General features: G+C 40.6%; 1 protein-coding gene across 9 annotated transcripts in view; it reads right to left on the reverse strand.

The window, feature by feature from the left end:
* Window positions 1-13749, reverse strand: part of Acsl4 (acyl-CoA synthetase long chain family member 4) — a 77270-nt gene that overhangs the window by 31355 nt on the left and 32166 nt on the right. For 2 of the 9 annotated variants that reach the window (XM_052737179.1, XM_052737161.1), the window contains 2 exons: window positions 9465-9517; window positions 202-732 (listed from right to left, as the gene is read on the reverse strand). In XM_052737179.1, coding sequence (XP_052593139.1) covers window positions 202-552 — 351 coding nt within the window. In that variant the 5' untranslated portion in view covers window positions 553-732; window positions 9465-9517. Of the gene's footprint in view, window positions 1-201; window positions 733-9460; window positions 9518-13749 lie in introns of all 9 variants that reach the window. The other 7 variants (XM_052737188.1, XM_052737171.1, XM_052737222.1 and 4 more) reach the window with 4 other exon arrangements.

Genomic DNA, 13749 nt, shown 5'->3' on the forward strand with positions numbered 1-13749 from the left:
GCGCCTTTCCTGGATCTCGCTTTGTAGACCAGACTGGCCTCGAACTCACAGAGATCCGCCTGCCTCTCTGCCTCCTGAGTGCTGGGATTAAAGGCATGCGCCACCACCTCCTGGCTAGTATTCTTAAAGTGCACTCGATTTACGACAAAGCAAACTGTACCTCTGTCATTAAAACAAGCAAAAAAGACGCAAATGCTTTACCTTCTTAAAAACCTTTCCATTGGGCTGCATTTCGTTTTCTTCACTTAGGATTTCCCTGGTCCCAAGGCTGTCCTTCTTTCCAAACTTGGCTACAGCATGGTCAAATAATTTATCCAGAGTATCTGCTCCAGGGATGTCTATGACAGCTAGTGAGTCGAAGTGCGTGACAGAGCGATATGGACTTCCAGGTTTGTCTGAAGTGGGCTTAGCTTTTATTCTCTTTGCCATAGCGTTTTTCTTCTTGGCATTGGTAAGAAAATACCATGGAATAAATATAAGGGCACTGTATATTGTTATTAACAAGTGGACAGGCAGCAATATAATGGTGAGCACATTTAGTTTAAGTTTCATAGTGGAAAAGCTTCTAATATGGCGCTTATTTGTTGTTATTCTTTGGCTTCTTAAAGCCTTAGGTTTCTGGAGAAGGCAATAATGGAAGCAGCAGTAAGAGTAGCGGTATAGCCAAGGGAGTTCAATTTTAGTGCTACAGATAAAAGTTAGTAATCTTTGGAAGCCGACAATAAAGTACACCTGTAGGTGAAGACAATGAACCAGGCAGAGAGTAGGAAAAAAAAAACAACAACAAAAGAATATTAGCAAGTTGATAGCACCACTAATTTAAACATCCAGACCTTTATTAGTTTATATAATTCATTTGATATGGAAAGAGGAAGTAACTGGCATGAAATGCTGGAATTTTCAAGTTCGGTCATTATTGACAGAAACATTTTTCAGTACAGGAACTTCTGAATTTCACTTTTTTGTGTGTGTTGAGTTACAAGAGTATTCTGTTTTCTTCTCTAAATCAGGCAAGTAACAGTAATTTCATGCTCTCATCAATGCACGAGGCTACAAGAATACCCGAGATGCTATCCTTACTTCTTTACTAAGGGAAGTAAATTTCTGAGATATTGCTGATCACCATCTTCCCCCAATGGGGACAATACAGCTACAGCGTTCTTTCTTAGCGACCACATTGTGCCTGGGCAGAGCGTAGGTCTGAAACAGTGCTAAGTCCTAACCCTGACCTATTATGAGTTAACATACATATGCAATCAGCACAGAAGACAGACCTAGTGTTTTTCAAAGTGGGGTGGGGTGTGGGAACAGGGGGAACAGCTAACAATTTCCTTAAATAAAAACTCACGTGGATTGCCCATATGCCACCCTGCAGTGACTGTAAGCGAGGCTGAGGTTTAGAACGTCCTAGGATCTCAGAACCCCCTGGCACTTTACTCCTAAGGCACTTCCCCTGAAAAACACTGATGTAATACTCAACTACACTACAGTGTGCAGCACAAACAACTGACGTAAGAAGAGTTCAGAGGAAACACCATAAATGGCCAAGAGCACATAAGGGATTGCTGATGGTCAGATGGAGGCTGAAGAAGAAACTTAGTCACTGGGTTTCATATGTGCCGCCTCTGCCCCTACCTGACTATGTAACCTCCAACAATCGTTTGTGATCAGACTAAATCAGTCTCTCTGACGTGTCTGTCTGTCTGTCTAGTCACTCACGTCTTCAAGTATCTGTCAAGTGTCTGTTGCAGAAACCCAAGATCACTCTTCCATCAGCAATTTCTTAACTAAGTCTTTAACAATCTTTCCTTCATCTACTTTCCAACATTACCAAAAGTAGCTACCCTTACTGCTACTTGACGACATCATCTCCACACATCTGGGCAGTTAACTTTAAAGCACAGACCAGTAGTTCTAAACCAATGTCTTTTTGGAGACAGGGTCACATTGTGTATTCCTGGCTAGCCCAGAACTCACTACGTAGACCAGGCTAGCTTTAAACTCACAGAAATCCATCTGCCTCTGGCTCCCAAGGCAGGGACTACAGATATGTGCCTGGCTCTAACATTTCTTTCTTGCAACAGAGGTGTTTTGTACTCCTTAATAAGCCTTAAGTCAGTCATAGACAATCTAGCCACATGCATAATTTTTAAAAATAAGTTCTTAATGGATGTATAAAAAACGTACAAAAGAGAACTAATTCGAAAAAAAAAACTTGAGTATATATATTTTCAGGGACAATAGTTGAAGACAAAAATTTATATCATGTCCCTAAGGGCAGTACCACTTCAGTCTCAAATAAGGAATTGTCAAACTTAGGGCAGCAAATATAAAGAAATAGAAAGTGGCCTCTGAGTCACTTATAATTTATTTAGCTATAAATTGACTACATGTTTTTAATCATTTGTAATAATAGTCATGTATCTAAAATGTCTTATATATGCTGGCTTCAGTGCTTCGTACAGAGATACAGATAAATACTCTGCTCCTGTACTAGGGGAAAACGAACTGTTATCTACGAACCTCTGCTATCTCAGACAATGAGCACGCTTGACTGAGCTAGGAGACCTCAGGTCTAGCCCCAGCCTCTACTATCACTGTGACTTGAAACAGGGAAAAGCTGGCAGAGCTCCGTAGCAGCAGCTTCATCTGGAAGACAGAAGGACTATGGGAGTTCCCGACAGTTCCACAGTTTCCTTGGAGGAACCCAGATTGGCCCCTCCCTGCCCTACTCTCTCAGTAGTCCTGTTGCTCACTCGGGTTGCTTTCCTGACTCAGCTAAATCACATGCTAATCTGCAGCTGTGCCCATGCAGCTTCATGTGCAGAATGCCTCACTTGATGACACACAGAAACCCTACACTGAACTAGGGTATCCCCTATGTCACTCTTGAACTTGCTGCCTCATCTTCCGACCACCACGGACTCCTCTACATCCTACCCTCAGTTGCTGTCCGGAGTTATTAGCTATGGACTCACCTCCATGTGTCTACGGCCATATGCTCATCTCTCTTCTATGACGGGACGAACTGTCGATGTTCCCATCCCTCTCTCTGACATCAGGCCTTGGTCTACATGTGGACATGGTGGTAGTGCTCTGCCCATTCTTGCCATGCTGCTGCTCCATGGCTATAGGTAGATGTCAATTAAGTACCTGAATTTTAGCCTGTTTAAGGCATAGCCACTGATCCTTCTACAACTGTATTCTACCCAGCCTTGCCTCTTGTATATGCCCTGATCCTGAGTTTCTGAGTTCATCTCCTACTGTGCCCTCCCCTGGCACAGCTCTAGTCCCATGTGCTCATTACTGCTTGGGGGCACACTATGCTGTGACTCAGAGCTGTTGCATGTATTATTCTTTCTGCCTGAATTCTTCTCCTAAGATAGCCATGCATGTTATTTTCTGCCTACTTTATATAGTTAACCCAGTAACATCATATTCCCAGTCAGAGTCTCTCTAGCCACCCTATTTAAAACGACTCTTGGAACACTCGCTTTCTCACTTTACTTTTCTCCGCCCCCTCCTTTCACTAATACACTACCGGGTCCTATTTTTCGTGTTTATTGTCTATGTCTCCATTAGAATCACGATGAGGCAGTTCGCTGCGGAAACCTTACCACCCAGCAGAGCACCTCTATGTGCCCACTGTTCAATGAATGTACTGAATAAGAACATCCACGAAACTGCTCTGAATTTGAAACTGAAAGAATATACAAACAAAACAATCTGACTATACTTCACTTTAGCTATACTTGAAGAAAACAAACACTGTGTCAAAGTTCTAGGAAACACAATGCTCTTAAAATCTTCGGCAACTGAACTGAACTGGAAAAGTTATTGATTGTTTCATGGGAACCATAAAACTGAAATGCCTCCCCGCTGCAGAGGATAAAGGTTGCTGCTGTAGGAGCAGGGAGGTTCCACATCCTGCACCTTCTGACTTTATGTCTACTGATGCCCCTTACGAAGGTATGCTGCCATTTCCTGGATGAAAAGTATACTGCACCCTCCCGTTATTAGGGTGCAAACTGAGCTGTGTTTCCTTGAGGTCTGGTGATGGACTTCTACTCCAGGATAGGAGCCACTCGGGGGAATAGTTCACTGTACCTTCAAACCTTTGCTAGTCCAGGTGGGAATGAGCTTTATAAATAATTACTGAGCATTTCCTGTGGGAAAGTTGTGGAGATAGATATATTTTCACTGAATCAGTCAGTCAGTGAACCCTTCAAGGTGATTTATCTTTACAGATGCAAGAAACTCAGGTACAGTATAGAGTTTGCCAAAGTTAGCACAGCCAAGGAGAGGTTAGCCTGGGTTTATTTGCTTGTGAGTTTGTATCTCTACCATCTGCTCATACTGAACTCTAAGTAGGTAAGAGCGACAAACCTTATATGGGAAGAAATACTAGCAACAATTTTGAGCACTGACTTGTCCTTCCTCCAAAAGCTTCAGATGAGGCAAAAAGCCTTTTCAGATGTCTAGAAAATCCTAGAAGGTTTAGTAAAGAATCAGATAGAATTTGATGTACTTTTGTTCTGATGCCAAATTTAGTAAGTATTTCATTCCAGTTACTTCAAACACCCTGAGACAGGTTAAATGCAAAAAGCATCAGCCATACATCCAGCTCTAGGGCCCAAAGTAAATATTACAGACTGATTAAAGTCTGAATTTAAAAGAAATTTCTCCACCAGAAGCATGTGACACAATACCAATTTAAGATGATTAATGCCAAGATACTTTTTACCAAAGTTGTAGAAACGAACCAAACCAAGCAAGGATCAATGCACCTGCCACCACAGCAACAAACCAGCAGCAGATATCTTTTACATCAAGACAGTGGTTCTCAACCTGTGGGTCGTGACCCCATACCAGTGGCACAGCAGATATTTATATTACAATCCATAACAATAGCAAACTTAGAGTTATGAAGCAGCAACAAAAATAATGTTATGGTTGGGGGGTCACCATGACATGAGGAACTGTAGTAAAGGGTCACAGCATTAGGAAGGTTGAGAACCACTGCACTAAGGTTTTATGAAAATGTTTAATAAATCTATTTGAAAATCAACAATCAACTATACAAATATCACTTTAGTCACATTTTCAAGTCCTATTATTTATGAGTAAATTAAAAATCAACTAAAGATAATTTCCCCACAGTTTTATCTATCAAACATTAAACCATACAATTATAAAATTTCAACAGATTAAACAGATAAAAATACCTGCTATACTTTAAATGAAATTTCTAAATAAATGTTGCATCACCAAGATTTTTATGAAAGGGTGGAGTGCTTTATGAAAAAAATTTCACATATTATAGATGTTCTGAATTTGAAACATGAGAATGCTCACATACTAAGTTACAAAATGGATGCCTACACTTGGCAAATAAAATTAAACTTCAAGGAGCTGCATTACAATCTAATTTGCTTGACAACTTAACTTTAAAACTTACAAAATGTTAGTATTTTAAGACAATAAATGAGCTTAGATTAGCTAACAAGATCTCTTGCTATCAAATAATCTGCAGCACCAAATCTTTCCATAAAATATATATATGGCTCCCCTGATCAGTCTCAGCAAACTCAAATTGTTAGACTGAAAACAATGGTCATTTTAACCAATACCAAATGATCTATATAAACAAACTTAAAACTCAAGTTATTAAAACTGAAAACAGGGCAAAATAAAAACCTTGGAGAATGTGTGTGCGTGCGTGTGCGTGTGTGTGTGCGTGTGTGTTTGTGCACGCTCACGTATGTGCTTGCACATGTATCTGTGTGTATAAAAAAAGCACAGATATGCTCACACACACTCCCCTTCACCAACATATACACACAACTAGTTATTGTTTTGCTTTAAAGTATTTCGTGATTACAACTCATCTCTGAGTGTGTCTCTCACGAGATTAACCAAACCTGTTTATTTCGTCACCTGGAGAAGCATTAACTCCTGAAGTCGCCATTCTGCCAGTCTCTTCCCAGCTTTTCCCAGCAAAGAAAGCACCCCAGCAGCCATGGTGAAGGTACTCGTTCATGCACTAGCAAGAGCTTCCTCCCTCCCATAATGCCTTCAAAAGATCCCCAGCATGTATCAGATCTTTTATCTAGGTCACAGTTGAGTATAATTGGGATCCTATCTCTCTGTATGTTGAAATATGGAGATTTAGGAGCCAATGTTACTGCCTACACACTTCACATCTGTACTGCGTAGGACTAGATGTCCAGTACTCATTCGAAGTGATAAGAGACACAACTGATTTTTAAATATGTATTTTTCAGTTGGTAATTGACTGTAATTTAATCCAAAGTTTTAAGGAACTTGGAAAAGAAATTTATTAGAAGGTGGCACCACCTACTGGCAAAGCATAATATTACAATCCAAGTTCATTAAATATGGTGAAAAGAGAAAAACCAGCAGGGAGTGAAGTATTTGGAAAGAACTAGAAATGGTTTAAGGCTGTAAAATCAAAGCAGGCAGCACAAAGATGATGTCAAAGTTCTACAATGGCAGCTAAGGAGTAACTTCTACAGCCTTGCTGCCAAGACATGACCGATTGTGTCGACTTTCTTTACGTCCATAACAACGCCTTTGGTTCCCTGGGAGTGTTTTCTCTGTTGGAACATACTAGTTTTAATTTTAACCCATGCTAACCAAAAATAACACAGTTACAGAACCCAACTTTTTTTTTTTTTTTTTTTTTTTTGGTTTTTCGAGACAGGTTTTCTCTGTGTAGCTTTGCGCCTTTCCTGGAACTCGCTTTGGAGACCAGGCTGGCCTTGAACTCACAGAGATCCGCCTGGCTCTGCCTCCCGAGTGCTGGGATTAAAGGCGTGCGCCACCACCGCCCGGCATAGAACCCAACTTTAAAGTTGTTATGTTTATGGTATGTAAAAACAGTGACTCTGTTTTTATTAAATAAGAAATACACACAGCCTGTTGTTTATAAGCTATGCCTCTCCTGTTACCTTACATATTTATTATAAAAAGTTTTGCAACTGATAGACAGTTGTCAACCATTGAGTGTAGATTAAAAAAAATCCCTGTAACCAGTAATATTTCCCACAGGAATACTTTTGTGTTACAGGTAGAATTTTGCAACTAAATATTTAAAACAAAACAAAACACACACACACACACACACACACACACACACACACACACACACACAAAACCTACCACCTGCCCTCTTTACTTAATAGAGGCGGAGGAAGTTTTAACAGGCCGGATCTTAGCCAACGTTGTTTCTCAGTACTTTGTACTGCTACAAGTTATGCAGCATAGTCTTAAACCATTTCTTATAAAGAGGCCAAATAAGTCTCTTTAGTTTAGCTGCCTAAACATACTGATGTATATTTCTATCATGTTTTTTTTTTAAAGAACACTTTGATCTTTAATGTTACATATATCTTATGAGTAAGACTAAAGAATTCGCTGGGCAGTAGTGGTGCACACCTTTGACCCAGCACATGGGAAAAAGAGGCAGGCAGATCTCTTGAGTTCAAGGTCAGCCTGCTCTATAGAATGAGTTCCAGGAGAGCCAGGACTACACAGAGAAATCCTGTCTCAAAAACAAACAAACCACAACAACTCAAACCCTTCCAAATCTGTTAAAAATCGCATGGCCAATGAATGGGAGTAAAGGAGAAAAGGCACATAAGGAGAAATTCCCAAACACACTTTAACAGTTCATTATGAGTGCTTCCAACATTTAAAAACTAATGAATTCTTGACTGAGAAAAGAAATCATACAAAGTCAAATATTTAAAAAAAAACATGGAAAAATATTCCTAATGCTAGCATTTCCATGTTAAGGTCAGGAATAGATTCCACTCTGTTCTTTCTTCTTACATTCCCATGGCTTATCTGGCCCACGTCTCACAAAGGTGAGTGAGGCAAAGGCAATAAGGGAATTATTTTTATTTTGAAATCTATTCTGAGACAGCTGGAGCAAAGTTATGATAACTGATGGAGTGCCTCCAAATGGCCACGGGGCACTACCTGGACACTCCTGAAAACAACTGGCCCAGTGTTTTGCCAACTCACTGACCGTTCCTACTCTTCACCTTCAGAGTATTTTTTCTGCCGAAGCCTCGAAGGACTAACACTTGGATTGGCCAAGATCAATTGCTGCAGGCCAGCTGCTCTACATGTGTCCCGGTGTATGTAGGTGTATATGCATGAGAACAGCAGCACTCTCTGGAGAGAGATAAGTACAGAGGCTTGAGGCACTGACCCTCCCAATGGTGGCAGTCTATTTTTCCAAAGGAAAAGCTAAGCTTACTGATATTTGTCAATCATGCAGTAGCACAGAACCCGAGGAAACTGGATTCACAGATAGCTAATTCTGGCCTCATCTGTGGCCATGTTTAAGATTCTTCTAATGCAAACTAACCAGTGGCCATCAAGTCTTTGAATTTCTTCAAGCTTGGAAATCAGACAGTCATTAGCACAGAAAAACGACTCCATCTTCTGTTTCAAATTCCTAACTTAGTACAATGAAATTCATTCTTAAAAGACCAGAAATACTAGAGAGGCCACGTCAGAGCTGCTGAGCTGTCAAGTCTGAAACACATGAGCCTGTCATTTCTCATCTGTGGAATTAGAAAGGTGGATTCAGATTTCAACACATCAAAGGCAATTTGGTTTTAAGAAAAAAGGGTAATGACACGGAGCTGTTTTGTTGCCAGAGATGGGTGTTAAAAACACCCCTACTATTTCCTGTCACGGTCATGTTATAAAATAAAGTGCATGCTTACCTCTCAGAAATGAGATCGGTATATCCTTTACATTGAAAATGGCTGGCATTCAAGAGAATGCATGCCTGCTGTTCCTTTCTGCCATGCTTCAGAGTGGACGAGTAAAAATTTGTCCACTAGCTAGCACTGGCCTCAAAATCTGGGAACCACTGAACTGGATGATTTTCCAGTTCAAGGTCTCAAACGCGACTTCAAGCGCTCTGCTGCATTTGTTTGATGCTCCACATCATGGTCCAGAAATGAACACCTCAGTGAAGACAACGCTGACATTTCAGTTCATGCATATCAGACAGCTACTCACATCAGCTTGAGAAATAGCCACTAAGGGACTAAGCTTCAATTTCTGAGATGTGCCTAAGTGGCCACCACGAACCAGAGATTGTGTGCTTGCTCTCCAGCCATTTTACAGACGAGGAAGCTATCCAGCCTGCTGAAAATAGCTCGGACACCTCAGTACTCAAAACCTGGAACTCTTATTTTGGGGGCATGCCTCCGAGAAAGGATTTAACTAGTCCTCTCCTTCTACAATTGAGCTACATATGGTTGAAATTCTAGAAGTTGCATAAAGTGAGTATGTTTTCCCATTTTACTTTTCCAAATATTGCTTTTTTAACATTATAGATACTGGTAAGGTTTCTCCCTTCACAGCCTCAAAAGGTGGATACAAGTATATATTTTAATTCCTGAAGGACACATACTTACAAATTTCTTCTTTCCCTTTTAAGAAGAACAGGAATATCTCCAGTGATTTGATTCTGCAGTGAGAGACAACATTTATGAGTACTGTGACATGGGACATGAAGAAAACCAGGTGACAGCTCCCATCTTCTACGTATCTTAGCTCAGGATAAGCCAGTTACTAAAGGCAAACTTAGGGGTTCAGAAACCCTTAAGATGAGCACCTGATTCGACGTAGTAACATTAGGAGTTCAGGCAAGTTCACTGAGCGGGACTCACTCAAGAAATGACAGCAGCCAAAACCCTGAGAAAATGCCAAGAGGCAGAAACTAAGTTCTTAGTGGGTAGTTTGCACTTCTGACTCCTTCATTAGCAAACCAGCTGCTGTTAACTGGAACCATCAGTTTTCTGCTGTGGTCCTCTTGATTTTTATGGGAACACGTAACCAACAGGTGGTCCCTTTTGTTATATTTACTAGAACTTTTTCCAACTTAAATTAACATCTACGATACACTTCTGGGAAGGGAGTGTTGGAGCTAATAGTGGAATGTTGGACCCATAGACAGTATGGGCCTACCTATATAAAAGGTATGCTATTGAGATTCCCTTATTTTTCCCCAGTTATTAACATGGGGGCAGCAATGCATATACATATTAAAATAAAGTCCAGAGTTCGGAAGGTGAATGTCGTAGGATAAAAACTTCAGTTTTACATACAAATCATACAATTCCCTCATCGAAAATTCTGGTAACTACAATATAATAATAATAATAATACCCAACCATAAAGTAATTTAAAGATTTGTAGGTGGCAGGAAGATGCAGGAGGAATGGGGTGGAGGAATACATTAGAAACTACCCACTACTTTGCTTCATTTAGAAAATGACTCCATCAATAAATATTTGCAAACACTTCCGCCTGGCTCCTCCGGAAGCAGCAGCTGGGAATGAGCGTCCCCATCAGAGCGTTCTCCTAGGCAGATGAGCACTTTAGCTTTATTTAACCCCTGCTCATCTCCAGGCCCAGACCGGCTGTGCAAAAGCAACTCTCAACACAAATGGAGATGGGGCTGGACGCGTGGCTTTTAGGGGTTAAGAGCACTTGTTGCTCTTGCAGAGGACCTGGGTTCAGCTCCCAGCACCCACGTGGCGGCTCACAACCATCTGTAACTCCAGTTGCCGGGGGATCCAATACCCTCTTCTGACCTTCAAAGGCACCAGGCATGCACGTGGTAGACAAACACACATCCAGGCGAAACACTCATACAGATAAAGTAAATACAGCTTTAAAAACTCAAAAAGGGGAGAAAATATTTCTCAATGTCTACAACCTTAAAAGCCATTTCACTCATCATAAGAAAAGGGAACTAGAGGTGTAGCTCTGTGGTAAAACCTGTGCTTAACATATGTGGCATGGGGTTTGATTCAAAACTGGAGTCGTGTGAGGAATTCTGAATGCTTGTGACGCCAGTTTCTTCAAAAACACCAAATTGTTCCTGGAATGTGTTTTCATGCTCCTCCCAGGTGTAGTGGATAGGAGTGAGCTGACTTCAGCTGTTATTATTCATTCGCCTCTGGGGAAAAAGACATTTTTGCTACATGTGACTTGTTCTTGTGATTGAACACCTTACTCGTATGATTCTTAACCCTCAAGAGTATAAATTGCCTGAAGCTCTGATTAAAGTTGGCTATCGCATGAGACTTTAGGCCACCCGGTTTTTCGGCCCCGCTTTCCCAGGTTTAGGATCCCAACAACTAGGGTAGCAGCACCTAGCACCAAATAGGAAAATGAAGAATACAATGACTACCCAGCAGAGAAAAGGAAACCAAATCTCATTTTCTAATCTAGCCAACCAGAGTTTCCTACCCAACAGAACTAATCTACAACTCTCCCAGCCTCCCTCTGCAAAACAGCACCCTCCCCTCAGTCAGTCTAGGCAAATAAATTAAGACATAATGTAATATAGAAAACTTAAGCAGATTATCATAAGCAGGTTCAATTTATAGATTATCAGAAACAGGGATGATTTTGCTAAAATTATAAAGCAAACCTTACTCAGAGTTTCTTCATGAATATACAAATGTTTTTAATACAAGGTATTGGGAGCCATGAGACCTAGTTTTGGACCAGTATATATGAGTGCTTGTCCAATGGGTCTCCAGAAAAGGCAAAAGCCCACAGGGACAGTATCACTCCGCAAGGATCTGTGGACTTCTGGACAGCGCAGAATACTGCTGGGCCCACGCAGCCTGCACACTACTCTCTTCTCTCTTATAATTGATGATTCCCTTGACGGTTTTAGTGTCATTTTGTCAATCATGCATTGGACAGTTGTGATCATTCCTGGAAACTCCATTTTTTTCCCCCTAAAATTCTTTGGGAGCTGATGCTTTTCAGGTTTCTTGTCTGGGGATGCCAGCTGTCACTCCAGACCCTGGGGAGCTGTTCTGATTCAGAGCTGACAGGATCGGAGGCAGATCCCCCCTATTTCTGTAAATATGTTTTGAATGATATTGTTGTTCTTGACAATACATGCCTATGTCAATCATCTTTCAGTTTTGTAAAGACAGGATGTACCTGGCTCGGTATTTGGCCAAGCTAACAAAATAAAATGGTAAGTGTTGTTTTGAGTTTAAAGATGTTTTGATGTTACAGTTGGGGAAAACACATTGGACAGATTTGTTTTTGCTAGAGGTTAACATTAGAGGATTTGGGAAAAACCTTGTTTGTGAGGATGGTAAAACATGCTTGGTTTTGATGTATAAAGAAAGGCGGCTGGAGCTATTGGAGGCTGACCACTTTTGTGAAACTCATCTGGAAGTCAGACAATTCATTTCTTCAAGCTGACACCCCTTCCCTATGTTTCGACCTGAACACAGGCTGAGGCTGGACCGCAGCAATAGGAAGTTGAAATGTCTTAGCTTAGAAAAAATTTCACACACTGACAGCAGATAATACAGTTTGTTTCCATGGAATAATAACGGTAGTATGGAAAAATACAGTGTCAAAGACTGACAATTATGGAAGAAACAGAACTGAGAAATTCGAATTCACTAAATACAAAGGAGAAAAACCACATCCATAGAGCTAAGGAGAGAGCTGAGTTAACTAATGAATTTTTCCAAAGGAGCTCCCAAAGTATTACGAATACATGGAAGTGTAGTTAAACTTCAGATAACCTCATACTTCGGAACAGACTTCAAAAACAAACCATTGCCGAGTGGGTCTTCTCTGTAAGTAAATGAGTCTCTTAACCAATCATTTTAAAACATTCTTTGAAAAGTCAAGTAAATAGCATCTGTGATAGCATCTGTTGGAAATGTTCCAGGCATGAGTTGCTCTCCTGTACTTAATATCTCAAGCATCAATATTAAGTTGAAAATAAGAGGTTTCAGAGATGAGTGGAAAAATATCAAGAAAATCAGTACATTGTGTTCAAACCTCAAAGTAAATTCGAGCTGGGCTAATTCGAAACAATTTCCTTAGCAATAACGGTGTTTTATACATCTTATTAGGTAAACAGATAATCTTCTATTGATAAGTGCTTGTGAATAAAAATCCTCCTGTACTGGAACACAGCTTAAAACTTTAAAATATTGAGCTCCAAACCAATTATGGTACCTTTACAGACGCATGTTTGAGTTTTACACAGTCACAACATTCATGTCAAATATTAAATCTAGCTGTTTTAATATTTGTATGCTTTTGTATTTTCATGCAAATTTAGTATTTTTCATAAAATAAGAAACGTAGCCAGGCAGTGATAGCACACGCCTTTAATCCCAGCACTTGGGAGGCAGAGACAAGGGGATCTCTGTGAGTTAGTTCGAGGCCAGCCTAGTCTACAGATCGAGTTCCAGGATAGGCTCAGCTACAGAGAAACACTGTCTTGAAACCCCCCCACCACAAAAAAAATGAATAGAAATGTATAGTTGGGAGCTGGAGAGACAGTCCAGGGGTGGTTAAAAGCCCTTACTGCTCCTGAGTACAGAGGACCTGAGTTCCTACAGAGGACCTGAGTTCAGTTTCCAGTACCCACATTGGATGGTTTACAGCTGCCTGTAACTATAGTTGCAGGTGATCTAACAATGTCCTCTTCTGGACCCCACAGCCACTGCCCACACCCACAAACTGATGAATGCCAGCACCAACAGTAAAAATTGGGAAGTTGAAACTGGATATTGCATGGTCTCAAAGTATCCACCCAAATATGTATTGATAAACTATAATATAAACATTAATATTTACTATAAATATAAAAACAAAAGCCAGGCGTGGCAGCATATGCCTTACAGAGGTTGAGGCGGG

This window comes from Peromyscus californicus, unplaced genomic scaffold (assembly GCF_007827085.1).
Source record: "Peromyscus californicus insignis strain IS unplaced genomic scaffold, ASM782708v3 Scaffold_10__1_contigs__length_136768540, whole genome shotgun sequence".
In the NCBI taxonomy this organism is placed as follows: Eukaryota; Metazoa; Chordata; class Mammalia; order Rodentia; family Cricetidae; genus Peromyscus; species Peromyscus californicus.